General features: G+C 43.0%; 1 protein-coding gene across 2 annotated transcripts in view; it reads left to right on the top strand.

Annotated features, from left to right (window-relative positions):
- The window catches only part of USP54 (ubiquitin specific peptidase 54), a 1958070-nt gene that overhangs the window by 478178 nt on the left and 1453252 nt on the right, over positions 1 to 26640 (top strand). For both annotated transcript variants that reach the window (XM_069240548.1, XM_069240549.1), the window contains exons 5-6: positions 22404 to 22517; positions 23027 to 23109. In XM_069240548.1, the coding sequence (XP_069096649.1) occupies positions 22404 to 22517; positions 23027 to 23109 (197 nt within the window). The remainder of the gene's footprint in view (positions 1 to 22403; positions 22518 to 23026; positions 23110 to 26640) is intronic.

Here is a 26640-nt window from a genome sequence, read left to right on the forward strand (position 1 = left end):
CTCAAGTTTCTTGCATGGTCATGGGTGTTGGTTCTCGCTGCGATGGCCACTGGGTGGAGTCCCATGGGGAGGTCTTGTTTCTCAAGATCAAAACTTCCATCTTATCACGGAACTGACCTTCAAGCAGTTTGTTCTCATCCAGTCTGCTACCATGGTTATGAAATTTGTGAAGCTGGTTCTAGAGACGGCTGGCTTGTTTGTCAAGGAGAGAATGAGTTTGGTATCATCGGCGTATGAAATGGTGGAGATACTTAGAGATCGCATGATGTTGGCCAGTTGGGTCCTGTAGATGTGGAAAAGAGTGGGACTGAGGGGTAATCCCTGGGGAACTCAGCAGATCAGTTTCTTCGTCTCTGATGTGAAAGATGGCACTCTAACTCTTTGGGTTGTTCCTAAGCAGAAGGAGCAGAACTAGTGGAGTGCAGGTCCTTGGATGCTTGTCGTGGAGTCTTCTGAGCAGTGTTGTGGGAGATGGTGTTGAAGACCACAAACAAGCTGAGTAGGGTGAGGCCTGCTGTTCCTTTAAGGTCCAGGATGGTCCTAATGTTGTTGGTAGCTACTTTGGTGTTGTGGTTCTTTCTGAAACCTGAGTGGAAGCTGTCCAGTAAGTTTTGAAGCTCTAGGTGGGCTGAGAGTTGCGTGTTGATGGCCTTCTCCATCACTTTGGCTAGGTATGGGAGGAGGGATACTGGCGGGAAGTTGCACGGATGGTTTGGGTCAGCTCATGGTTTTGTTGAGGAGGGAGTTGACTCGTGTGTTTCCAGTCATCTGGAAATGTAGTGGAAGCAATGGAGGGGTTGATGATGTGGGAGAGGGCTGTGCTGATTGGTGATGTTCCCAGTTTGTTGTTCTGGTGGGGTCCCCTGAGTCAGGGCTCGAAAAATCATAAACATGGTACTAGACCTGCAGGTCGAGTAACTTAAATAATCTATTTGACCTAACTGTAATGTACTTGACCCGTAAATGGGTCTCAAATTGTGTGGTCCTAGGTAAATAGTTTACAGAGTTGCCTTTTTCTTAATTCTCACGTATAATTGCACCTTCAAATTTGTGAGCTCAGGATTTCTGCAGTACAAAAAAGCCTCTTTTGTTTACGTAGACTAAAGTTTGCTGCATGCATCAAACAAATCTAGCCCACATACCCACGAGGTCTAGCTCACACAACCTAGGACTTCTTTTTGTTTACTAACAACATTGCCATCAGGGCAGGAGTGTTTCTCAGTTTGTTTAAACACTCAATTTTGATAAATATATTACTAAACCATGATGTGGTAACATATTGCCATCTAAACATAGTAACTTTCCAAGAAATGTCCAAAAACCTCTCCACTAACTTGTGGATTTACTGTTATAACCATATGGTGTAATACAATCTGTGAAAATTGGGTTTCAGAAAACATATCCTCTGCAGATCAAATGTAAAGTATTATGATTTGTATTCATCCTATTCAAATATTTTTGCATCACACAGAAATATAAAAAAGGGCTTTCACAACTGCTGAAATATATTTGGAAATGTTTGCACATTTGCCTAAGTCATTTAAATGTTGTGTGTTAGGAAAACCCTGACACCCTATATCCTTTTATTTTACATTCTAAGCGGCAGGTCACACAATTTACCTCAGGAAGTCCTGGAACTCTACAGTCAGAAGGAAAATTAATTGTAAGAAAAACTGACTTTTGACCTTTGTCTGTGAACACAGAGCAAATGTGACATGAGAACAAGATTTAAAGGCATCTTTTAGTGCCCCTCCACTTTTCAACTGAATAGAACACCTGTTCAGTTTCAACTCAAATGGACGAGTAAGTATTAAAAATAGCTCAACCTGATCAAATAAGACTCACCAATGTATGTGGTCGAGTGGATTTTTCCAACCCTGTGAGTAGATGGCCTGCATGATTGTTGCTGTATAATTACTGTTGAGAGGTGTCCTTTCGGTTAGGTGGTTGTCTTGGTTGGTGGTGGGTAGTTTGCCAATGCAGTCGCCAGAGTCAGGTTTGTGTGAGAAGTTGCTGTAGATGTTGGTGATTTTGCTGTGGAAGAAGTCTGACAGGTTTTTGCAAAGTTCTTGGGAGGGGCTGTGATGAGAGACGCAGAAGGTGCTGAAGCCCTTTATGATCCATAAGATCTGCTTGCAGATGTTGTTGCTTCCTTCGATGCGTTCAGCTAGTGCACGTTTCTTTGTGTCTCATAGTTACTGGTGGTAGTATCTGAGAGCAACCTTAAAGGTGGATCTTTCAGAGGTTTCGTGGCTGGTTTTCCACTTTCTTTCTAGCTGTTTCCAGTGTTAGATAGTTGGAGGTCCTCTGTGTATCAGCTGGACTGCTTTTTAGATCTTCTTTGCGTGTTAGGTTTGAAGAGTGTAAGGGAGTCTGCGTGTCTGTAGGGTCAGGTTGATCTGTGCTGAGGGCGCTGAGCCAGTCAAGATTTTTCCTCAGTCACGGCTTGGCAGGCTGCAGGGCACATTGACTTGCAGTGTGTTGATCTGGAAGTGTGTGATGGGTCAGTCCACATTTGTGGTATGGTGGCGTTCTATTTGATGCTGCCGCTATTGGTGACAATGGGGTCCAGTGGGTGTCCTGTGGGGTGTGTGTGGGTCCTGGGGCAAGCTGGGTGAGATCGATGTTAAGGTCGCTAAGCAGTATGTTGGCTCTGAAATTGATGGTCAGCGGGTTGGTGATGAAGGAGGCTCTTGGTCCGGGTGGTTGGTAGGTGAGGGTCGTGTTCAGGGTGAAGTTGTTAGAGATTTGCAGCTTGTAGTTCAATTGCTCCATGTATGGAGTGGTGTTCTCCCCTGATTTTGAGCATTTGATGGATTTCTTAAAGATGATTGTGAGTCCGCCTCCAGGCTTGTGGATGCGATCCTGTTGTGCAATCTTGTAGCCTGTTGACATTGCTGTGGTGATGTTGGGTGCAGATGTGGAGATGAGCTAGGTTTACTTGATGAAGAGAAGGTCCAGTGCATCACTGTTCAGTAGGTCCCAGATTTCTTTCACTTGCTTGCTGGGTGATTGTGTATTGAATAGCATGCAAGCAAGTGAGTTTATTGTAGCATTAGGTGTCGGGTGGTGATGTAGGTCATGTTACTGGCCTATGCGTGGGGTGTGTGTGGGATACTGCAGGAAAACCTGCAGTGGATGCATGGGAAGGATCCTACTGTGTTGTGTATTGTGGTTAGGCAGCAGCGTGGTTAGGCAGTCCCAGGTTGTGTCCCAAGGTGGGCTGCAGTGGCCACCATTAAGTAGGTCCTGGGAGTGGGGAGGAGCTAGGGTGGTGGGTGGGGCTTCTAAAGAGATGGAAGAAGAGGTGGGAAGGTGGCACACAAGAAGTAGGTAGGAAGCGGGGGAGGCAGGAGGTGATAAAAATGTGCAGGAGCAAACCAAGTGTCTTTTAAGGACTTGGGCCCGTCAGATGAAGAGTACATTTTTAGAGGAAATGAGGCTTTCCCAGGGAGAACAGGGATTTGATGCTAATGATACATCATTGATTGAATTAGAAAATGTAGTTTCAGTGTAAAAAGGCCCTGAAGGAACGTGTGCAGACAACAAAGACATGTACACCCACAATGCCACATGGTTGCGAGAGGACCAAGGTAAATATTACGTATTCAAAAACCTTAAAACAACCTTAGACTTTGAAACACTGAATTCTCAACTGGACACCAAAGAGGCTCTCTGGGTGAAAATCCAAAGACATTGGTGGGGACAAACCTTTACATTTCACCTTGATCCCCAGAAGAGGATTGTGACCAGAGGAAGGGAAAATACACAAAAGGGGAAAGGTGCAACGGTGCCGAGAGAGAAAAACAGCATTTCAGCTGTTGACACTGAACATGCAATAGATGTCAAAAGGCAAAATCACTGTTTTGAATTCAAAATGGTGAAATTACTGCAGAAAAAAGTTACATGATTTCTTATAGGTATATAGGTTTCTCAACTAAGCAGGAGTTAGTAGACCTAGACGAGGTATACCCACAGATCTAGACTCCACCAAAAACAACACTTAATACAGGAGAGCTCACATGGCTGGATCTACAGACTGACTCCCCTGAGAAATATCTTGACGTCCACCCATCAAGACCATCCTCACCCCCAGGTGTTTAACACTGTACAATGAAGTGGCCAAGAGGGCAACAGACACGTATGGGGGGCGTAGCTTGAGGAGGAACAGGCAGAGGCTTGCTTCCTATTAGCAATACTTCTAACATCACAGACTAAAAATAAGTTCCTGCATATGCTGCCTGCATTAGAAATCATAGTAAAAACCTTAAGAAAAAAAAACGACGACTTAGAATGCAGTCCTCCCAAGCATTGAAAAATTCCAGCTTTCAAGTCAACTCCATATATTATGAGGGTAAGGCAGCAGGAGATTCCTACGTCCACATGTTCATCAGAAGACTGGATGCAGTAGCCAGAAGGATGGAGAGGTCAGAAGCCACCCAGTGGCACATAGCTAACTCGAATCCTGCTCAAATGATATGGACACGAGGAGGAGACTGAGATTTCATGTAACATGTGTGGGAGCAGTACAAAAAGATAGCAAAAACAGTAATACACAAAAGCAAGACCATCTCAGATATATGCCTCACATTCTCTCTGGAACCTGCAGAGACAGACAGCTGGTACATTTGAACCAGCACAATGCTAAGACGACACATGGGCAGGGTTTCAGGTCAAAAAAGGCACACTAATTATAAGGAGACCAATGGGCTGAGGGTTGGCTTTCATCAGATGGCAACAACAAACTCTGACCATTCAGGGAGCAAGTGACCAAGGCATAATCCCTCAATAGAAATACCCTGCAGAAGATAGTTACTCCTTTCGTGCCTGAGTAAGAGGAAGAGCCAGTGTAAGAGGATGTATCAACTAGGCAAATTACTTTCTTGAGGGTTGCCTCTGACACTTACCAGTAGGGGACAGACAAAGGAGGGTTCGTCCTAGAGTGGTGAAAAATGACCTCCAAGTGTTGTAAGGGCTCTCTTATCTCTAAGAGATGGCTGGATTAGGGGCAGCAACACCTCTGATTGCAGGTGACTGTGTTACTCCTACACCAGTTGGCGGCTGTTGGCCCAACCCTTCTGGCTCCTTGCAGCATCTCACCAAAACACAAATCTTAAAGGTGATTTCTGGCAGCCTAGCACATGGACTCTGAGATTTTCTCAGGGAAAAATCATAGTATAATGAGCCTTACCCTTTTTTCTTGTTAGCAATAAGTCTCTTACACACACACACACACAGGCAAGAAAGGAGATGCAGGACAATTTTCAATATATTTATTGAAAATACTGCAATCTACAATAAAATACATGAGATGCAATGCTTAGGATAATGGCAAGAGCCAAAATCAGGATTGTGAAAATTAGCAATGTGAATATGAACAAACACAATATTTTGAAATAAACATGAATATACAAATTCCCCCCTAAAGAATATTTTCTACCCTAACGAGAGAAGGCATGATCAACCTATTTTGCCCAAGCCATGTCTATGAGAAGCGTCCCCATCCCTGTTACCATAGAACAAGGTTGGCCTCCAATCTCCAATTGAGGCGCTGTAGAAACACAAAGGCTGAGGTCTGTAGCTGAGATACCTACAGTATGGATAGATTATCCTGGATGGAACCCCCTCTAATGATCTTGGTCTCACAGAGTGTTTGATAAGACCCGTGTTATTGTCCGTGCAGGCATCCTGAAGTGGGTATGTCCCCAAGCTTTAGATTATGTACGCAGACTTGGATCGACAATACCATAACAAAAATGCCTGACCTGTCCACAATCTGTCCTCGTCTAACGTGAAACAAAGGGACATGATGTCAATCCAAAACATACATTACTGATGATGACGTTTTCATGGCATGGCAACTGATTATAAAATAAGACTTTCTTATAAAATGCAAGAACTGAAAGTAAAGCTAAAATGGATAAAAATATAATTCTAATAACATAGCATTATATCTAAGTAAAAGGACACAGGCCTGCAAGCGGAAGCTAAACTCAAGGACCCAGGCAAACTAAAATGGATCCACAACACTTCTGAAAAGTATAAAACACAAATATTGCATTGAACTGAAAAACTACCTCCGAAAATCAAGCCAAGAAACAGGGTTTGCAAAGGTGAAGAACTAAAATAGTTACAACATGAAGTATAAGATTTCCCGGAAAAGGGAGCAATAGAGAATGTACCAAGAGTAGAACAACTTTAGGTTGTGTACTTTTATTTAACTGTTATTCCCAAATAGGAGCTGATATTGCGCCCTGTAACAGACTTGACATTCCTAGACAAGCTCATTAGGATAGAAAAATTCAAGATGACCAACCTGCAGGAAGTCATTTCACTACTGCTGAATGAAGGGAGACTGTATGGCAAACATCAACCTCAAGGAAGCTTACTTTCACATCCCAGTGAACATCAACCATAAGAAGTATCTCAGGTTTTTCGAGGGGAACTCTCGTTATCAGTTCAATTTTCTGCCATTTGAGATATTCAGCACTGAAGGTATACTCAAAATAAGTGCACCACAGTAGTAGGTGTAGAACTGTGAGGGCTGGAGTACCCCTACCCTGACTGGGGGGTAAGGGTGATCTTGCTTAAGGAGTGCCATGGTATTACAGATCAGGGAATCGAAACAATGCACAACTGGGGTCATCAGTGAACATGGAGAAGCATTTGCCCAACTCTCTAAGGACAAGACCTTTCTTGGAGTAGTCTTAGACTTTGGCAAGGCAAATGCATGCCGGTCCAAAGGACAGTGACAACACTGATACCACAATTTTGCCTTTACCAGAAAGTACAATCTCTGACAGTGAGAACTGTGATGAAAATGCTCAGGATGATGGCATTATCCATTCTCTTAATCCCCTTTGGCTGGCTACATGTGAGACCCATCCAAGAGTGGCTGTTAAATCAGTGGTCTCAGTTGACAGAGGATTGGGAGTATTAAGTGGTCTTTATGGGGAAATTGCTACAAAGCATCACAGTAGGCAGCCCATTCAAACAACCAATCCCCACGGTGACCATCCCCACAGATGTATCCCACACAGAATGGAGTGAACACAGTGCAGACTTATGAATCTGATGTGAAAAGGTGGTGGTGATATCATCTTCACTTAATGCACTACCTGGAATCAAAACTCTTGTATACTTCTACGAGAGAAACCTCTTTGCTACAGTTGCATATACCAAAGGTACAGTGTAGAGGAACCTTGTATTCATGCTAGTAATCAAAACATTATCAGATTTATGGAGATTTCACCACCAGCTTGGTTGACCATTACATAAACATGAAACTTCAAATTGGTACTGGCACAGTTCATGACAGATCCCTTCGAACAAGTGCACAGGATAACTTCTGACACATAAAACAGCCTTGTTAATCACAATCACGTACCTATGTGAAGTGATTGAATTGCAAGCACTGAAGGCGCAAGAGTCATACCTACAAGATGCACAATAAAAGGGTTGTCATGACAACTAACCCCCACTTCATTCCAAAGCCAGTATGACATTTCCAGATAAACCAATAAATCTAACTTGCTGCTTAATTCCAGCACCCCAAAACACAGGCAGAAATGGTACTACACTTGCTTAATTAAGAAAAGCAGTCATGCATCTAGCTACGAGAAACAGAACTGTTAAGGAAAAGAGCGTAGTGACCAGGGAATAGGGGTCTCCAAGTTTCAACAGGAACCATCATGAGTTGGATGGCATACAACATTCAAATTGGCTACACCCTAGCATAAATCAAATAAGCATTCTATCAAGAATAAATGAGCCATAGGACTCTTTGTAGGAAATGCCTCTATCAATGATGAGACAGGCAGCCCTGTGGTCATCGATCCATACCTTTACAATACACTAATGTGTGGATATTCACGCAAACTCGGAGGCCCAGGTGGGACAGAAGATCCTAAAGCACATTCTTGAAAAAACACATGCACTTCAACCTATCATTCCGTAAAGGGTCGATACCACAAGGAAATCTACGCACAACATGTGAATCCAGGACAGATTAATGTTAGAAAAAGAAAAATGTACGTTATTTTTCTGTAAATAGTTTTGCAGGTTGAAGCCTTTAAAGATTCACGTGTGGCCCATCCGCCTCCTATTAAAGAAGTACGAGTAGACAAAAAGGGTAAAGCTCCACAGCAACTAAAGTCACTTACCTTGAGGCACGAATCACCAAGGCAGGGGAAAATGAAATGTATAAATACCCATCAGAAAAGAAGAAACATAAAAATAAAAAAGCAAGACTAGGGACGGTTCCAAACTCAACCACTAAATGGCAGAATAACAGACAGCATGTGAAGTCAGAACGCTACAAGCTGCAAAATTATTGCTCCAGGTAAGCAACTTTTTCCTTTCTATTCAAGGGTCTCATTATCATTCTCTTTTTATCAACCCATTAGACTACTGGCCAGCTGAGAGGATTTGGTAAATGTTTGGAAAATTAGGAAACAAACCAGCGCAGCTCCATCTGCTATCCCCACTTAATCTTTACTAACCCTTTTAGACAGGGGCAAACTCCACTGAAATAACTGAAGTCCACCAACAACACTCATTCTTTTCCAGAAGGATTGGAGACGCAGGGGAGGAGGTGATTCTCATCCGAAAGGACTCAAAGAAGTCTGCAGAAAGTGGGAGTGGGATGTTTGTTAGAGTGTGAAGTTGCAGTACAAAAGGCAAGTACTAATTTGAAAGTACTAACAGTCCCCATTTTGCTTTTGAAAAAGAGGGCAGAAGGTGTGGTGGGCAGGGCAAACTATTTGCAGGATTGGGGACATGACCAAAGAAGTAAAAAAGCAGAAATGCAGAAGTTCTGTTAAAGTGACTGGAAACCTTGCTACAGAGGGGTACTTTGTAGTTTTACTTGGAAATGGTACGGGCACCTTGAGCAGCCTAAGTCTACCAACCGTGGTCCCTCCCATTTATATCCCTGTTTCCCAAAATTATAACTTTTTGTGATATGTGATGGATCCTACATTCTGTAAGGAACATGGACCATCTATGCTACAATTTTAGGAAAGTGAGCATTTGCCTAGATTACAATATACTTATGTCAGAACATACAAATCATTCAAGGAAGGCCTGAAAAAGGTCCTTCTACTAGGTTTAGAATACAAATGTATTTTTTCTGTGAAGCTGAAAGGTTCTTGGAATACCTGAATCTACATAAATGCATGGCAAGACTTGGAGCTCAAGATGACACAAGACCCTCAGAAAATATGCAGGTAGCCTCAGGCGCAGTGGGAGGCAAATACTCTGTGCCAAGAATAAGCATGGGTGAATGTGCAAGATAAAGATGGAGAAGATGGGGCATAAATATAGCAAGTAAGCCTAAATGAGAGGGGACACAAACAAAACTCTATGAGCTGTTGTAAAGAAGAAAATAGAGAACACTCATTTCTAAAGATTGATGGGTAGTAGAATACAGTAATATAAAGGGTTAATATATGAATATCTGATACTGTGTATTAGGAAAATTGGTTCGAACTCATGAATAGTTGCAGTGTTTTGCTTTCTGGCCTCTGATATTTGGTCCTCATTTGTTTTGAGCCTCCCTGGTAGTCTCACAAACATAATGTCTCTTTTAAATTGGCTTATGAGCTGAATCTGGGAGCATCTGCCTTTTAATGTTTTCTCTGACAGAAATGATCAACTCTACCTCCTTCCTGCTCTCACTTGAGGACAAAGACTAAAGCTTGACCACTCCGTGAGAATACACAAAATGTCAGGAACTTCCCCCAGTCATAGGGGTAGACCAGTCTATTGCACTTCTGCAAATTACTGGGTAAAAACCCAGGTCAGGGTGCCAGTGTTCTCATGGACCTGTCGCAGGATACATTCAGTAGGATGGATGGAAATTAATGGCACCCCAGAGCACATTCTCTGATTTCTGGATTCCTTCCAGGTGGGGAAACCTGGACAAGACCCCTGCGAGGAATGCTGTAGACTGTCATGAGAAAAGGAGGAACTGCTTGCTTTAGAAAAGTGATAGCTGGACTTCTTCCCTCAGAGGAGAACCCTGTCTTGTTGAGTGATCATATGTAGAAAGAGGACATGTATCAGCTGGTCAGGAGCCAGCCGGAAATGAGACTGATGATCAGAGCCTATCAACAGAATTGAAAGGCTGAAAATCCTTTCAGATTCTTTAACTGTGCTGAAGATCGCTTACAATGCCGCCTTTGGAGAGCTTTCTGAGTGTAGCACACCTGTACCTGAAGAGCTTAGGACACCACCGGAGGAAATAATTCCCACCTGGGATTTACTTTAAGCTCCCTGGGAGCCTTTAAGGATATGCGTCTTTCAGGGTACCAACATATCATAAGCACCATCACACTGGTAATTCTTTTCCCCAATTAGAGGTGGAGGGCAAGCTCTGACTGATCAGCCTTTGCCCGTGGGGCCTCCTGCTCTGGGGCTCCTTGAAGAGAAGGAGGACACTTTTTCTCTCGGGCTAGAGGTGTGCTGACATGCTTACTGCTCCTGCTCTATTCCGAGTGTCTGATGGGAGTGGGAAAGCAGAGATGGCCTGCTTTCCCTACCTCTGGCCATAACACAGTATCAGGCCATGGGAGAGGCAGGTGGGAGCATCACTGAAAGCCAACTCCAATGCTGCACAGGCATCTTAGTGCAGAGGCTGGTGCGTAGGTGGCCTAGACTGCACACTTGAGGAGTCACTGTGTAGTCTTAAACTGCATGGGTGCCCTAGGAAAGAAGCTAGAAAACCTAGAGTAGACTAGCCCTGTGTGTACATCAAAATGAAAGTAACAGGAAAAAAGTGTTCCCTGCGACTGCATCAAAAGCGATGGCTGCAGGCAAAAAGAGAGAGTGCCGTGTAAGGTATTGGAGCCATGAAAAATATGTATATTTTGTCTGCTGTGGCCCTGAAGGACAAGGGCACTGCAAAAGTATCTTGTAATGTTCTTGGGGGCTGCCAGGAGCAGCAGCAACCCCCACCCCCCCTACCAGCTTTTCCTTGCAAAGAGAGCAAAAACATGCCCTATGTTTTCTGGGGCCTAAAGGTAGTGGCCCTGGGAGAAGCTATGTAGGCTTTTAAGCTCTTCCAAGAATGTACTTGTATAATGGCTAGTGACTGTTGGACCCGGTTTTGTTGGGACATGAGAAGTTACTTCTAATGAATGCTTTTAACCACAGATTCCTCACCTTGTGAAAAATCCCAAGCATTAAATTGGATATGCACAGCTCTAGGTGTCATCGTGATGCTGTGCTCAGATGTCACTCTACTCCAGAAATGACAAATGGAGCCATATATAAATGCCTCCCATGCACACTGAATTTAGTTCCCTTCTTTCAGTGCCTTCAAATGCAGATCTGTAGCTTGCTCCTGGTCTTTGATCAGACTTTTCATAAAAAAATTATCCAGTGTGTGAGGGAATTGTCACCTCCTAAAGCCACAGGGTTTAAGCTGTGCAGGCAGAGGTCCATAATAGACCTGTACGAATTCTGTTTATGGGACTCCAAGGCCTGTGGTGACTGCACACAGATAAACCACCTGAAAGCTATGCAGGATTACAAAGTCAAACTCTGTCGCGAAGCACAAGAACACTGTGATGCAACTGGTTAAAGTCTAAAGTGAATCCTGTTCCTGTTCCCAAAGTCGTTCCTGTGGCAGATCCTTATCATGGTCAAAATCTTTTGCATAAGATGAAGAAGAAACATAAGGGACCCAACGGGGAAATGTCTCCTTACCACCATTCTCAAACTCCAGATAGAGCGCAAGGGCTTCAACAGGCCTCTGTCTCACTCCCGATCTCAGTTAGAGGCGTTTCGATCTCTGGTTCCAGCGTGATTTTCTAGGTCCATCAGTGACCTTGCAGCAAATAGAAGCCTCCGATGAGGTTCTGCTGTGAATTTTCAGAACTTTATCTGCCCTCTCCGGCATCCTTCAGGCCCCAAGGAGGGTCTGCCCCTGGCAGGTTCGGTGCCCCTTGGACCCGCTCTGGGTCTAGCATCCATTTCGATGCCCACTTCAGCTCTGCTGCCAGGCCCTGCACCGGTCAGACTGTTTATAGTGCAGACACTAGGTGAGGATTTACAGCCTATAGTGCTATCCGACTCAAAACTAGTTCTGCCACAGCACTGGCCTAAATTCTGCTCAGTTCCAACCAAGGTGCTACCTTTTGGCAATCCCTCTAATTGTGATACTTTGCCTTTGCCATGTGGTAGGGCACAGACTCTGACAAAAGCAATTACGATGATTGGGTTGATTGTTTCCCAGTATGATGAGGGGCAACTGGAATGAAGTGCTTCAGGATGCCAGGGGGCTTGCCACCTCATCCCTGTGTCTCCCCCGTCCTGCTACTTAGGAAAGCACTGCTTTAGCTGTTGTGATTCAAAGGGCAGCTGACGTTTTGGACCTTGTATTGCCAAACCATCGAAGTAAAAAAACAATGTTCTAACTGAAGGTTTGCAACCTGGCAAGGCTGCTACTGAGCCACTGTTACCATTCAACATGACGCTTTCTGATACCCTTTAGGGCGCCAGTTGCCCCCACCTCCTTAACTCACAATCCTGCTTCTTTTGTCAAAATAATGTTCTCCTCCATGAGCCTTGCTCTAAGATCGGTCAATGCCTCTTGTCTCATTGTCCCTTATTTCCATGAACTTTGGGATATGGTTGCTCAGATTTTATTGGTTCTTCCTGATGATCTTCGGGTGTTCCTCACACAGGCTATTCATGACAGCCTTGTTGCAGAAAGGTTTGATACGCTCAGTACTGGACACAAATGATTACCTAGGATGTGCTATAGGCACCAGTGTGGCCCTCGACCACTACACCTGGATGAGGTCCAGGTTTCCGAGCATCTTTAGTGGACATGCCATTTGACAGACCTCACCCTTTTGAGGATAAAGTGGATTTTTCCTTGGAGCACTTTAAAGAGAGCAGACCCACGACATTTTTCTTGGGCCTGTCTGCTCCTACAAGGCAATTCCACCAGCAAATTTGCCCTTTTTGTGGCTATGGTATAGGGTTCACTGTCCATCAACGCTAAACCCCCCTACAGCACACTGGGTTTTCAGCTCTTTCATGGCAGAGATCACGGCTCACAGAGACCACGAGAACAGCAGTGACAAGGTGCGGATCAGTCCTCCAAACGTCCTGTGGCTATTTCCTAAAATTAATATAAGCATACCCAAACAAAGAATACAAAATAAAAACAGACAATATTAAAAATAATAATAATAATAATAATATAAATCTAGTTTCCTCAAGAGTAAGGAAAGTGTTGAACTTCGGAGGGTTTAGACATAAGAATGCAATACCCAATGATTTACTAAAAATATTTCAATACTTATAACAACGCTATTAAATTATATGACGTAGAAAAATAAATGCTACATTAAGTAAAACAATATAAATAGAAAATAGAAAGTAACACAGAAAAAACGATTGTAATAACATTCACTTGCCTAGATACAAAAAATACAAAGTTTTAATATCAGTACCAAATTATATCATTTGAATGAATACTTAAAAAAACAAAATGTAAATACAAGTCATTTCACAGACAAAATGTCAAAAACATTTACCTTTAAATTAGTTAATATTTCGATAAAATAAACATGAGCAGTACAACAGTAAAATGATACACAATTATAAATTATTAAATTATATATAAATAACAATTTATACAAAGCTATTGTAACTTTAATATCTCTCTACTCTATCCCCTTCACAAAATAACACAGTATTAAAAATACATGTGAAATAAACATATAAAAATACCCATTAAAAGAAATACAGCACTACAGAAATAAAACAATTAAAAAGTTAGTCATTTACTTAATTAATATTCAGTTAAATATTGAACTAACATAAGCAAACATGACATTTAAATAAATTGTATTTTAATGTACTTCTTACTCTATTCTCTTACAAACCCAACAGCCTGCCACTAAAATATGACTTACTTTTACTAATAATAACATTTAAATATACAATAAAATTAAGACATATAGTGAAATAATATTATAACAAATTATAACAATTTAATAATCAGTTAAATAATTTCTAATGGAAGTAATTAATTACAAATATCTATAATTGTTTATGATTTACCTTCCCACTCTGTTCCCCTACAAACCAAACAACCTACATTTCTACAACACTTAAAATTACAAACTGTATTTCAAAAAGCAAATAACAATTATACCAACAATGCTAAAACCTAAAATTATGACATTAATTAAAACACACAATTTTTACAACTCTATTAAAGAAAACAATATAAAAAAAATGTATTCTTGAAAAATATATTGTGTACCAAAAAATGATATTCTTGCCACTGATGTTTTATTCAGCGATATGTTAATAGTAACAATATTTTCCTGATAATATCTATGTCCCATGATGCTTTAAAGTATTTTTTTTTGTCAAAACACTATATTGGCTAGACCTGTGAGCAAATTTCAGCTCTGTGTAAATCCTCCTTATATGACCTTCTTCCTTGGTAGGTTGAATTTAGGGATCTGAGCTTCCTTTCTTCTGAAAGTGGTTACTCCATTTCATATTGGCCAGGAGCCCTTCAAGCATTTTGTGCTCCATCTCATCCCTCTAAGGTGGAAGAGAGACCCCTTTGTTTGGATCATAAGAGGGTCTTGAGTTTATATCAGGAGCGGCTCCTCCATGAGAGTGGAGGAAAGTTGCCCCGCTAATAAATTGTCCCAGAGCAGCTGAACAATATAATAGTAATAAAGTTTATTATTACTATTTTATTTTTCAGCAGCTCTTCCTGAACGGAGTGTCAGGGTGGGGTGATTGCTGCTGAGCTGTCTTGCGATGGCCAGCCAGACATGGACATTTTAAACGTCTCTAACCTAGCGTTAGAGAAAGTACAGACCCCCAGTGCTCTTAAGAGCGCTGAGAGAGGCTGCTCCCTCCAATCCTGACACTTCTCTCATGCTGTTAACAGCATGAAAGCAGGGCCAGGACTGGGAAGTGCAGTTTACTTTGTCTGAACTTTGAGGAGAGAAGGCATCCAAGGGAGGAGGATGTTGTGCGGCAAATGAAGGGTAAGTGAAATTTTTTACAATTATTTAAATATCACCCATATTTTTCCCACCACTCTAAATACATGCCAGCCTCCACTGGGTTCTATATTGATCATATCAATTAACACAGAGTAAATGATCAACTCTTTGGAGGGATTTTAGTTGCAAAGAAGGGTAGATGTAGGAAAGTGTCAATTTTAAAAATGGTCACCCCCACTTTTTGCCTGGTATTTTATGTGAGTGAAAGTGCACTGGGTTCCCGCTAACCAGGTGCCTAGTGCCAGATCTCTTTCCCTAAAACTGTGCTCTTGTTCCTAAATTGGCCATACTTTTGGCACTCTTGTAAGTCCCTAGTAAATGGTGCCCCTGTTACCTAGGGCATGTGTACCAAAGAGGATCCCCAAGGGCTGCAACATGTACTGTGCCACCCTCAGGGTCCCTTCACCTAGCGCAGGCAGACTTTAAGTGCAGCTAAAAATTAAAACCGAAAATGGCACATAACCTGTGTGCCATGTCCCCAAACACTGCATACAATATATGTAAGTCACCCCTACAGCCGGCCTTACAGCCCTGAGGCAAGGTGCATTATATTACACTTGAGGACATATTTGCAAGAGCAGATACGCCCCTGCTATTTTTTTGGACGATTCTCAGACATAGTGAGTGAACAGGGAAGCCAATGCATTAAGTGCATATGCTGGACTATGGTCAGTATGAGTTTCTCAGCTATTTGATGGCTCCACTGTAAATAGGGATGTTTGGTATCAAAAATCTCATATTAATAAACCCTCACTGATGCCAGTCTAGGATTTATTAATACATGCACCCACCTTAGAGGTGCCCCCTAAAAACCTACCCCCTACCCGTGTGGTGGCTGACTAGTTTTGACTAACCTGCCACCAGTTGACAAGTTTCTGACCCCCAAGGGTGAGATCCTTTGCTCCGGGGCAGACAGGAACAAAGCCTGCTCTGGCAGGGGTGTTATTACACCCCTCCAAACAGGATCACCTGCAAATCTGCATTCCAGGGCAGGGGACTTCAAAGAAGAACACTGCTCTTGGTGTGCAGATCTGGATTCCCTCAGCAGGGAGATGTAATGTAGTATTCAGAGAGGTGTGTCCACCCCTCAGGTCAGTTACACACCTAAGGTGAGCTGCCAGATGTAAACACTACATTTTGAAATCTACTATCTTGGTGTTGGCAGAATTAGTATCTCCGGTACAGAGTTATGCCCACTTCCCATTAGACAGGGTTAAGTAGCCCATTGACTACTACCTCGGAGCCACGAAAGCAAAGACTGAGGAAGAAGCAACTGACTTGGCACTAGCCCTGCAGACCTGTCTGCTGATCTGCCATTGCACCAAAGTTGTCTTGTCCTGCAACCTGTTGTGCCTCCAAAACCCTGGGATGGACTGTCTGCCTTCAACAAAGATCCAGGAACTCCGGTGGAGCACTGGAGCTGCTTCTCCGCATCCTGCAGGCACCCCAGGAGACCGGAGAGGACTCTGGACCACCATACCTGACTCTGGAAAGTATCACTCCCCCTGTGCAACCTAGCCTGAGCTGAAGTGGGCCAAAAGCGTCACTGTGGTCTCCTGTCCCTCCAGAGACAATGCCCACCTTAAACTTGCCCACTGTGGACTCACTGATGCCCCTGCAGCCTCTGTTTGCCAGTCCCCTCGAGCACAAGTGTCCTGGTGACAAAAATTAGACATCTCAACACACCTTTGCACCCGTTGCTCCTGGCCCGTGGAAAAGAGGGCCTAAGGTTTCCCACATCTTCAAGCATCGTGAGAGCTGAGCCCCCTTGCTGGTTCTGCCCAGCTGGCCTCCCAGTCCAAACCTGCAGCTTTTTTTTTAACCAAACCGATCCCCACTGACCAACATTGGGCACCCAGTGTTGAAAAGCACCTCTGCACCCGGCTGCCCCAGTGACACTACGGTGACCTGTTGGTGCTGCCTTGGATCTTGCCCCATGCTTGCCTTAAGTCCAGGAGACTGGTCCTGTAAGTCACTGTGAAATGCCCAAATGCAGTACATGTTTTTCTCCCATAGGATAACATTGGGCACTCAACTCTGTAAAGCATGTCTGCACCCGGCTGCCCCAGTGCACCCAGAGGTGACTTGTTAGTGCTGCCTTGGACCTCATCCCATACTTACCTAATGTTCAGGAGATTGATCCCATAACTCTCTGTACTGTACCTGTATGCAGTATTTGTTTTTCCTCCATAGGATAACATTGCCACTCAAAAATTTGCTAAGTGTTGACTTTTGAAACCTGAAAGTATTTCTCTTGCAAAACATACTTACCTGGTCTTATTAATTCTGGTGTCTAAATTTGCATAAAGATACTTGTTATTTTTGTAAATTGATGTGGATCTCCTCATTGAGTTGTGTGCCATTTATTGACTGTGTCTATGGTAAATGTCTAACACTCCTCTCTGATAAGCGTAAGGCTCCTCAACCATAATGTAGGAGGCTGGCCTGGTTTGTAGTGAGTACCTACACCTTATACCAGGTCCAGTTATCCCTTATTAGTGAAATGTAGGCGGTGCTTTAGCAGCTTAGGCTGTCTAGAGGTAGCTGTAGTAGAGCAGCTTAGGCTGAACTAGGCGACATGCAAAGCTCCTCCAATACCACTATAGTTACACAGTATTTATACACAAAAAAAGACAATTCTCAGTGTTACCAAAAATAAAGGTACTTTATTTTAGTGACAGAAGGCCAAAAATATCTTAGATACAATACTCCTTCTGGAGGGTAAGTATTATACACAATATATACACTAGAGACCAAAATCAGTTAAGTAAATAGTCATAGAATAGTGCAAACAGTAGAAAATACAATAGATTGCAACGGACCTAGGGGGCAACACAAACTATATACTTACAAAGTAGAATGCGAATCATGAATTCCCCACTAGGCAAGTGTAGTGTGTAGAGTGGCGCCTGGGAGTGTAAGAAAACACCAGAGGTAAGTAATGTACACCACCCCAGAGCCCAGGAAAGTAGGAGTAAAGTACTGCAAGTTTCCTCGTGACACACTACAAGTCGTGATAAAAGATTTTGCAAGAACCAAGCAAGACTGCAATCAACAACTGGTGGATTCCTGGACCTGAAAACCTGTGAAATGAGGAGACCAAGTCCAGAAGTCGCAGAAGATTCCAGGAAGGACAGGAGCCCCAGCCAACCTAGAAGTTGGTGCAAAAGGGGATTCTCCGGTAAGAAGAAGAGTACAGAAGAGCACCAAAGAGGATGGCTGCGGGTTCCTGTGAGGTGCATGAGATGTCCCACATTGAGTTGTTGGATGCAGGCTGTTTGTGTCGCTGGATTCTGCCAGCAAGCCTTGGTTCACACAAGTATGCGGTTTGTGTCAAAATGAAGCTGCCTGTACCCAGGAGCGACCCGGGGAGTCTCAACTCAAACTGATGAGACAGAGGGGGCTCTCAGCACGTCAGAGAGCCCACAGAAGACCAGGCAGCACTGACAGGAGTCCCAGGACACGGGGACAAAGAAGATGCAAAGAGCAGTCATCACAGCACAACAAAAAGAAGGTCTCATGCCGCCAGAGAACAACTCAGCGAGTTGTGCGTCGCAGAATGGAGTGCTGGGGATCTGGGCTACACTGTGCACGAAGGATTCTTGGAAGCAGTGCACAGAAGCTCAAGGAGCTGGAGATGATGGGGAGCACAGGGATACTGTCGCAGCACTGTGAGGCAAGCTTTTACCTCCACCAAATTTGGGCAGCTGGACCTTAGGACAGTCTGGGTCACGTTGGTCCACCATCTGTGTTCTAGGAAGCATGCTCGTCATCAGGAGAGGAGTCCCAGATTACCAGTCGTTGTCGCTCAAGAGTACTTGCAGAAGCAGGGAAGTGACTCCGTCACTCCACAGGAGATTCCTTTGGTTCTTCTGGTGCAGGATGAAGACAGGCAGTCCTCAGAGCGTGCAAACCTTGGAAACTGTTGCAAATGCTGCCTTGAACTGAAGTTGCAGGTCCCTGGATTCATGCTGGATACTTTGCTGCAGTTACAGCGTTTTCTGGAGCACCCTGCGATTGATCCGACAGTCATAAGCTGAAGCAGAGGTTTCCTGGAGGAGTCTTGAAAGCTGAATCTGAGGAAACATCCAGAAGAGAGACCCTAAATAGCCCTGAGAGGGGGATTGGCTACCTACCCAGGTATGCATCTATCACAAGGGATCTCTGATGTCACCTGTTAGCACTGGCCACTCAGAGGTCTCCAGAGTGTCCCCACACCTTGGAATCCAAGATGGCTAACACCAGGGACACAATGGGGGAGCTCTGGGCACCACCAGAGGGATGGTGATGGACAGGGTAGTGATCACTCCCCTTTCCTTTGTCCAGTTTCGTGCCAGAGCAGGGACAGGGGGTCCCTGAACCATTGTAGACTGGCTTATGCAAGGAGGGCACCATCTGCGCCCTTCAAAGCATCTCCAGAGGCTCTGGGAGGCTACCCCTCCCACGCCTGTAACACCTATTTCCAAAGGGAGAGGGTGTAACACCCTCCTCCCGAAGGAAATGCATTGTTCTGCCTTCCTGGGATTGAGCTGCTCAGTCCCCAGGAGGGCAGAAACCTGTCTGTTAAATGGCAGCAGCTGAGGCTGTAGTGGAAACCTCAGAGAACTGGTTGGCAGTAGTGGAGGGGTCCATGGTGAGCCTCCAAGGTGCATGGGATTGGCCCCCCAATACCAGACTTGGAATGGGGGACAATTCCATGATCTTAGACACCTCACATTGCCATATTCGTAGTTACCGTTGTGAAGCTACATATATGTATTGACATTTATGTAGTACATGCGTGTAATGGTATCCCCACACTTACGAAGTCCGAGGAATTGGCCCTGGACAGCGTGGGGGCACCTTTGCTAGTGCAAGAGTGCCCTCACACTTAGAAACTTTGCACCTAGCCTTCAGTAAATGAATGTTAGACAAATAAGTGACTTATAAGTTACTTACGTGCAGTGAAAATGGCTGTGAAATAGTTTGGGCACTATTTCACTCAGGCTGCAGTGGCAGTCCTAAAGAAAGGTTTGTCTGAACTCCTTATGGGTGGCAAAAGATATGCTGCAGCCCATAAGGATCTCCTGGAACCCCAGTGCCCTGGGTACATAGGTACCATATGCTAGTGGCTTATAAAGGGGGGTCCATTGTACCAATTGGAATATGTAGTCACTAAACTATAGTGACTAATTTGGTAAGTACCCCCCCTTTGCCCCCCCCCCCCCCTAGAGAGCACCTTGGGATTGCTAGAGCAAGCCCCAGTCCACTAGTAGGGGAACCCCCTGGACTGTTTGCACACTCTACCTGTTTTGGTATGCTATATAAAGAACCAGCTCCCTACAGTAAAGCTGTGCAAAAACAGACCATCCCATTGATGGATTGTTCCCTGCATAAGGATCTACTATGCAATGGCAAAAAGCACTCACCAGTAGGCATGTGGGGGTAATTCCATCAGACCCAAAGCCTTTACCACTTCTTTAATATGCAGAGTTCCTGACCTGAACCTCTGTCAGGCGGCCACATGGAATTCGGTACATACATTTATGAGGCCCTTCTACCTCCACTGTCAAGTATGTTGGGAAGGTCATTTTGATGGCTCGGTTTTGGCCTAAGTCAGTTCATAGACCCACCATCTGGTGATTTAATGCAATGGTATCTCTTCACAAGGTGAGGAATCTGAGGTTAGAAGTATGCATCAGAACAAACCTTCTGTAACAGTCTTGTTGGTGGATACTCTAACTGCAGATTTCTCTTCAGCCCTCCCACTTCTCTGTTCTGTGAACTAGACTCTTTCCCATTGAAAAAGTTCCCTTTCTAGGGATCCGCACACTGGCTATACCAATCTGCAAGGGACAGATGGCCTAGAAAACAAGTGACTTCAGTGCCATTTGGGTAAAGCTTATATGCAGCTCCACTTGTCACTTCTGGAGTTGAGCAGTGTTGACTCGGAGCTGCACAATGCCACCTACTGTCACAGAGGAGAACTGTTCTGAGAGTACTTGAATCCAGTTGGACACCAGGGTATTATTCATAAGCTGCGGATAGATAGAGTATTCGCCAGAAAGATTGTTGCTAAAGATAAGTAACATGTTCTTCACTACCCATTGTAAAAGACAGAAATATTTTCATGTTAGTTTGTCCTTATTGGTGCAATGGTAATTTTTAATGAAAAGTGCATATTTAGTAAATTGCTTAAAATTATTGTTTTTCATTGTAAATATGGAAATGTGCAAAAGCCAGATAGGTATGGTTTGTGGTAATGGATCGCAAATAAAGTTACAGTAAACTCAATAGTATTTTGTAACATGGCTTGTGCATTGCCAAAGGCAAAGACCTGCATTAATGATTGGGTGTTCAGTTGACAAAGTCTCTAAGCATACCCTTGTAATTGTTTATCTACAATGCCCTGTTAAGGAGGGAATTTAAAATAATGTTTGCACTATTACTGTTGTCACTGTTTGGTATGATTTCTTGCCAACTGTAAGTTGTGTATATATTTGTGACACTATTATGGTAATTTTTCTTTTTTTAAAGTAAAGACATTTCATTGATAATGAGCTCAGTGTTATTATGTGTGTTTGAGTTCTGAGGTTCTAACCCATATCATCCCCCTGAGGAAGCCTAGAAATTCTGTGTTTTGTGTGTATCCAATACTAAGATGATATTTTCAAAAGGCTAAAATTAATGAAATTGTAGGAGTAGTTATAATATCTTTGAAGAAATATAAATGTATAAAGCAACACATTTATAACTTAATCATGTTAACAAGTTAATTACATGCAAGCTTTCCTGGCGACTGGCAGTTTCCAGGCAAGCTTGAAATTAAGCCTTTCTGAGCTAGGATCACAACAAAAATGGGATATTTACTTGGAACCACATAGCAAATACTTGGTTTGTGGGATCCCGCATTCCTCTTGGTGAGGCATAGTTTGATGTTGACTGTTACAGTCATGCAGTTCATGAGAACAAATATTAGTCGTTCTGTTTCCATTAATTGCTCATTTACATTTGTATTTATATCAAATTTGATTGTTAATCACAATTTAGTTCTTAAAATATGTGTACTCTTTCTGAGTCATACTGGCCAGGTGCATCTATGAGTGACATGTAGGCATAGGTCCCCCCTACAGGTGATACACATGCCTAGTAAGTTTCCTGTTTCAAGAATGTTGTGGTTCTAGGTAGTCAGTCACCTGTCTGGAAGCAAAGGAATTTGTGGAATGCTTTAGTGTTCCAAGTGGGCTAGTGGATATTGCACAGTGGATCAAGGAATAGCATTTCTTTAAGCACTTTGCCTCACTGCATAAGACTAGGCCTGTAAACAAGGTTATTTGCAGTTTTTTCCTTATGTTGTTTTTCTTTTTCAATCAGGAAAACCTTCTTATTAGAATTCACTTTCATATTGCTGATGAGTCAAAGGAGGATATCTGCACTGCACAGCATTGCATTTCTCACCAGAAGTTTGCAATGACCTTGTTTGAGCAGGTAAGAGTTTTGCAAAGTTTCAATAAATGCATGAAACATGGAGAGTATGAAGTTGGTGATCCTGTGTGAAATAATAACGTGGACCATCGACTCTAGTAGATCTGTGACATTTCTGAACTAACACCAATGTTTAACAGCCATTTCAGCTGAGTAGATGAAGGATGTCTGAATTTTGAAACCTTCATTATAAATAGGTGGAACACATTAGGGTAGGAGTTTGTAATAAAAACTTCTTTAATGGATTGTATGTTATAGCTAATTGAAGGCTGCCTGTTCTTTTCTTGTACGAAATCCTGCCAAAGAACTGCAACAACCCAATTATCACCTGGTTCCATCACCTAAGTACTATAATATTCCATGTGAATAACCTTACGAGATTGCATTGAATGAATCACTAGAGTGTTGTTGTAATGCATAAGAAGATATCAGATTACAGCTTGTTGGTTACATGTTAAAAAGTGTTTTGTTTCTAGACATGATTGTTTTGATTTGTTTAATTTCTGGTGTAGTGTGTCTGTACAAGCTGTGGTGCTACATCGGACCCTCTACCATTTATCCAGATGGTTCACTACATCTCCACTACTTCACTCTGGTAAGCTAGTGTTTAATGTATTGTACTACATATTATTATATAGGTATCTGTTATGCAGTCTGTGAGTAGATCGCTGTAAAATATTGTGTACCTAAGGTTAAAAGGGGATCAGTTCTCGCAGGTATTATCATCCCTAAATAAATTCATGCTTCTCGTTTGCAGATACTTATATTCTGGGTTGTTGGTGTAGTACTTCTCTGGTGCTCTTTAGAACGCTTTCGCTTAAGATTGTTGTTTCACATAGGACAGGCATGACGGCTGATATCTCCCATTCTCACACTAGCTGGCATGTCTGTTTCTCGCTAACACCTGTAGTATCTGAGATCTCACCAATTAAGATATTACTCTTGAGTGTTTTTGCAGAAAGAGTGCAATTGGGTCATGCACTACAGTGCACACCCCTAAGCAAGTATGTGCAGGCCATCTTATTCTTGTTTAGCTGCTGCTGCACTGAATGCTTCATTTTTGTAAGTTGCTATAGTTCGGGTTTTATGTGCCTTTACCACTTTCATATTTTGGAACCATAGAAGCACTACAATGTTCTTGCACGATTTCACATGAGTATTCTCTTTCCTTGATAATTGCTTATTCCCCACTCCAATTTCAGACTCATTTGTTCGCTTACTGTTTTACTTAGGAGAATAGGTGCTGGATTTTCCAAATATTTCATTCACATTTAATGGTTTGCTTATGGCATATTTTACTGAACAACTCAGAGTTACAGACTCTAGGAAAAGCTGTTTCAGGTTGGACAAACTGGTTAAAGGTGGTGCGCAATTACCACCCAAGAGTTATAGTCCAGGGTTCTTTCCCTACCACTGAGCAACAAATGACAATATAGATTTTACTTACAAGGGTTGTATCACGTTGATTCTCCAGTATTGTGTTAGGTTTGGTTTTTCTTGATCACCCACTCAACCCAAGCCGGCTAAAACTGTTTCTGATTATTAGCTGATTCTGCTTTGGTGTGTATTTCCTTTGTATTGATTCCTTTCTGCTCAGTATCCTAGATCTTAGTGTTGATAAAGGACTCCTGCTTATACGGCTCCGTCACATTATCCATTAGCTGAAAAATCCACTGAAGATGTAAGGATCCTGCTCTTGTTCCGTGATGATTTGCGTTTGTGTTTAATCAGAGATTTTTATTTTTATTTTTTATTTTGCTGGTGCCCCACGAATTGATTGGGTGGTTAAAAATAGCAAGGGTCTAACAAAGGCTTGCAACTAATCCAAGACAAAAGAATGTGTTTCTCTCAGAATCTCACTGTGAATGTTTTCCGGATAAGGCTTACAACGTAAGCCACACTGAGCCACCAGCCACCTGTGGATCAACCTAATAATCTACTCCACATCCTGCACCTCTCATCCCTGACGCCATGCTGACACCATCCCCGCACTTCCCTCACACCTCCTGTCCCCTACACCGAGTACTTATCCGCCAGTTTGATGGCTGTGTATGAAATTTCAAGTAGGTGGCAGAACCACAGAGAGGCACGACTCAGCTGGGGTCAGGATGAGACCTCCAATCAGGGTAACAACCAATAGGTGTTACATGGGTGCCGCTGCTTCAGTCATTAAGACATGCAGGCTCTGAAGTTCTCTGACATGAGCAGAGGCTTGCTACCACTGCTGCAGTGGTTTCCATAGCCCCCGATATTCACCCTTGCCGTTTGTTTTGTATGCTTCATGCCCCTGCCATGGACTTATCAACTCCAAAAGCTGAGGATGAGTCAAGAGTCTGAGGGGCCGAGAACAAGAAACAGAGGACTGACCCTTGAGCAAAGGTGACGAAGGGCCACCAGCATTAGTGAGGGAGCAGGACATAGCCAACCACCCAGTCCTGGCAGAGCTGAAGAAAGTCACCACAATCAACCTAATCAATAAACATTATCTGGATGCTTGTGAGTTTGAATGAAAATCCAGCTTCAGTGCTGAGATGGCTGTGTAGAGCTTGGCCTTATTTGCCTATTTGTTAGTGGAGAGACTTTGCCATCGGGATTTGTCTGGGAGCTGTGTACTCCATACATTTACTTAATTTATTTGCCTTCCTCATGTGAAACACTCTCACATGGACAGCCATTCTTGGCAATTTAGTTTTTTTAAAACACACCCATTTATGCCTTTGTCTTTCTGCGTAAAAGGTAGTGATGAGTGGTACGAAATACAAGGTAGCAATGACAAACATATTCAATAAAACAGGCTTCCGACTGGTAGAGCAAAGCCTAAGAAGGTTGGATGTGCGCAGAGCCTACCATCCCCACAAGGTAATAGAACCAAAAGCTAAAGAGACATGCTTCAAATTCCCTTACACAAAACTCCTTAAACTGAACATGCCTGCACAGAGAAAGAAAGTACATCCTTTTTTAGTGAGTAGTGACACGTAACCAGCTCCTTGGTTATCTGAGCAAATAGTGCAAAAATCAGACATCACCAATCAGAGCATCACTGGAAACTCAGTTACAATTAATCTGTGAAATTAGAATTAAAATATGTCGCAGACACTTTTAAAGAAATATTTTTAAAAAGCAAATCTTCTATCCAACGGCCCTCAAATATTTTTTTCAATTATAAGAGCTTTCAAATGTTAAGAGGACTCCTTTATAATGGTCTCCCCAGCCTGGGTACCCACCAATTAATATGCCACACACACAGCTATGCATTACAAGTCTTTATTCCTCTGTTTGTAACTTCAAACTCAACATTCTAAACATGCATTCACTTAATTACGTTCTAACACTTATGTCATTACTCTTCAGAGCCTTTCAGGAGCCAAGAGTGTTCCATCATATACGCTCACAAGACACTACATTCCCCCCTCTGTTAAACAAAAAAATATTGCAATTTTTTTTACATGTTCACATTATAACACTTTAGTGATCCTTCTTTGCACTTTGATAACTCGTCCTGATCATGTCTTTAGAAGCTGGGAATCAGTATTCAGTGTGTCCATGATCTTCTTTCGGAATGTAGGAGCCTCGAGTTGTCCTCTTTGAGCCAGTCTCTACGTTGACATCAGTGTCCGACGAACGTTAAGCCACATGTTTGAAGTGAGAAGAATCTCACATGATGGATTTCCCTAGATGTCGGGCAGTCACCATGTGCCCTTTGCTGGTTACAACATAAAATGGCTCAGCGTCAAAAGGAGCATCGGATTAATGTCTTTGTGACTGACAGACAAGCACTTGATCACCTTGTGTGAAGACAATGTTCTTTGCATGTCACCTTTGGTCAGCATAGTCTTCATTTTCTTTTTAAGACTCATGTCTGTTGTACGTGTCTCTTCATCAGATCTGGATCTGTTTGTTGGTCCACTGAGTTAACTTGGTCATCATGGCTCTCCAGAACATTAGTGTCGCAGGGATTTTACCTGTGGTCGATTGAGGAGTTGAATGGTAAGCTCATAAGGTAGAATTCAAGACCGTCTTGAGGATGAGCTTTACTAATGCAGCGTGTCGCAAAGATGCCATCTAATCTCCTAATGACTCTGTTCTGAATGATAGAAGAGAGAATTCAATTAGTGAGAAGCAAGAG

The sequence above is a fragment of the Pleurodeles waltl genome, chromosome 6, assembly GCF_031143425.1.
Source record: "Pleurodeles waltl isolate 20211129_DDA chromosome 6, aPleWal1.hap1.20221129, whole genome shotgun sequence".
Taxonomy (NCBI): domain Eukaryota; kingdom Metazoa; phylum Chordata; class Amphibia; order Caudata; family Salamandridae; genus Pleurodeles; species Pleurodeles waltl.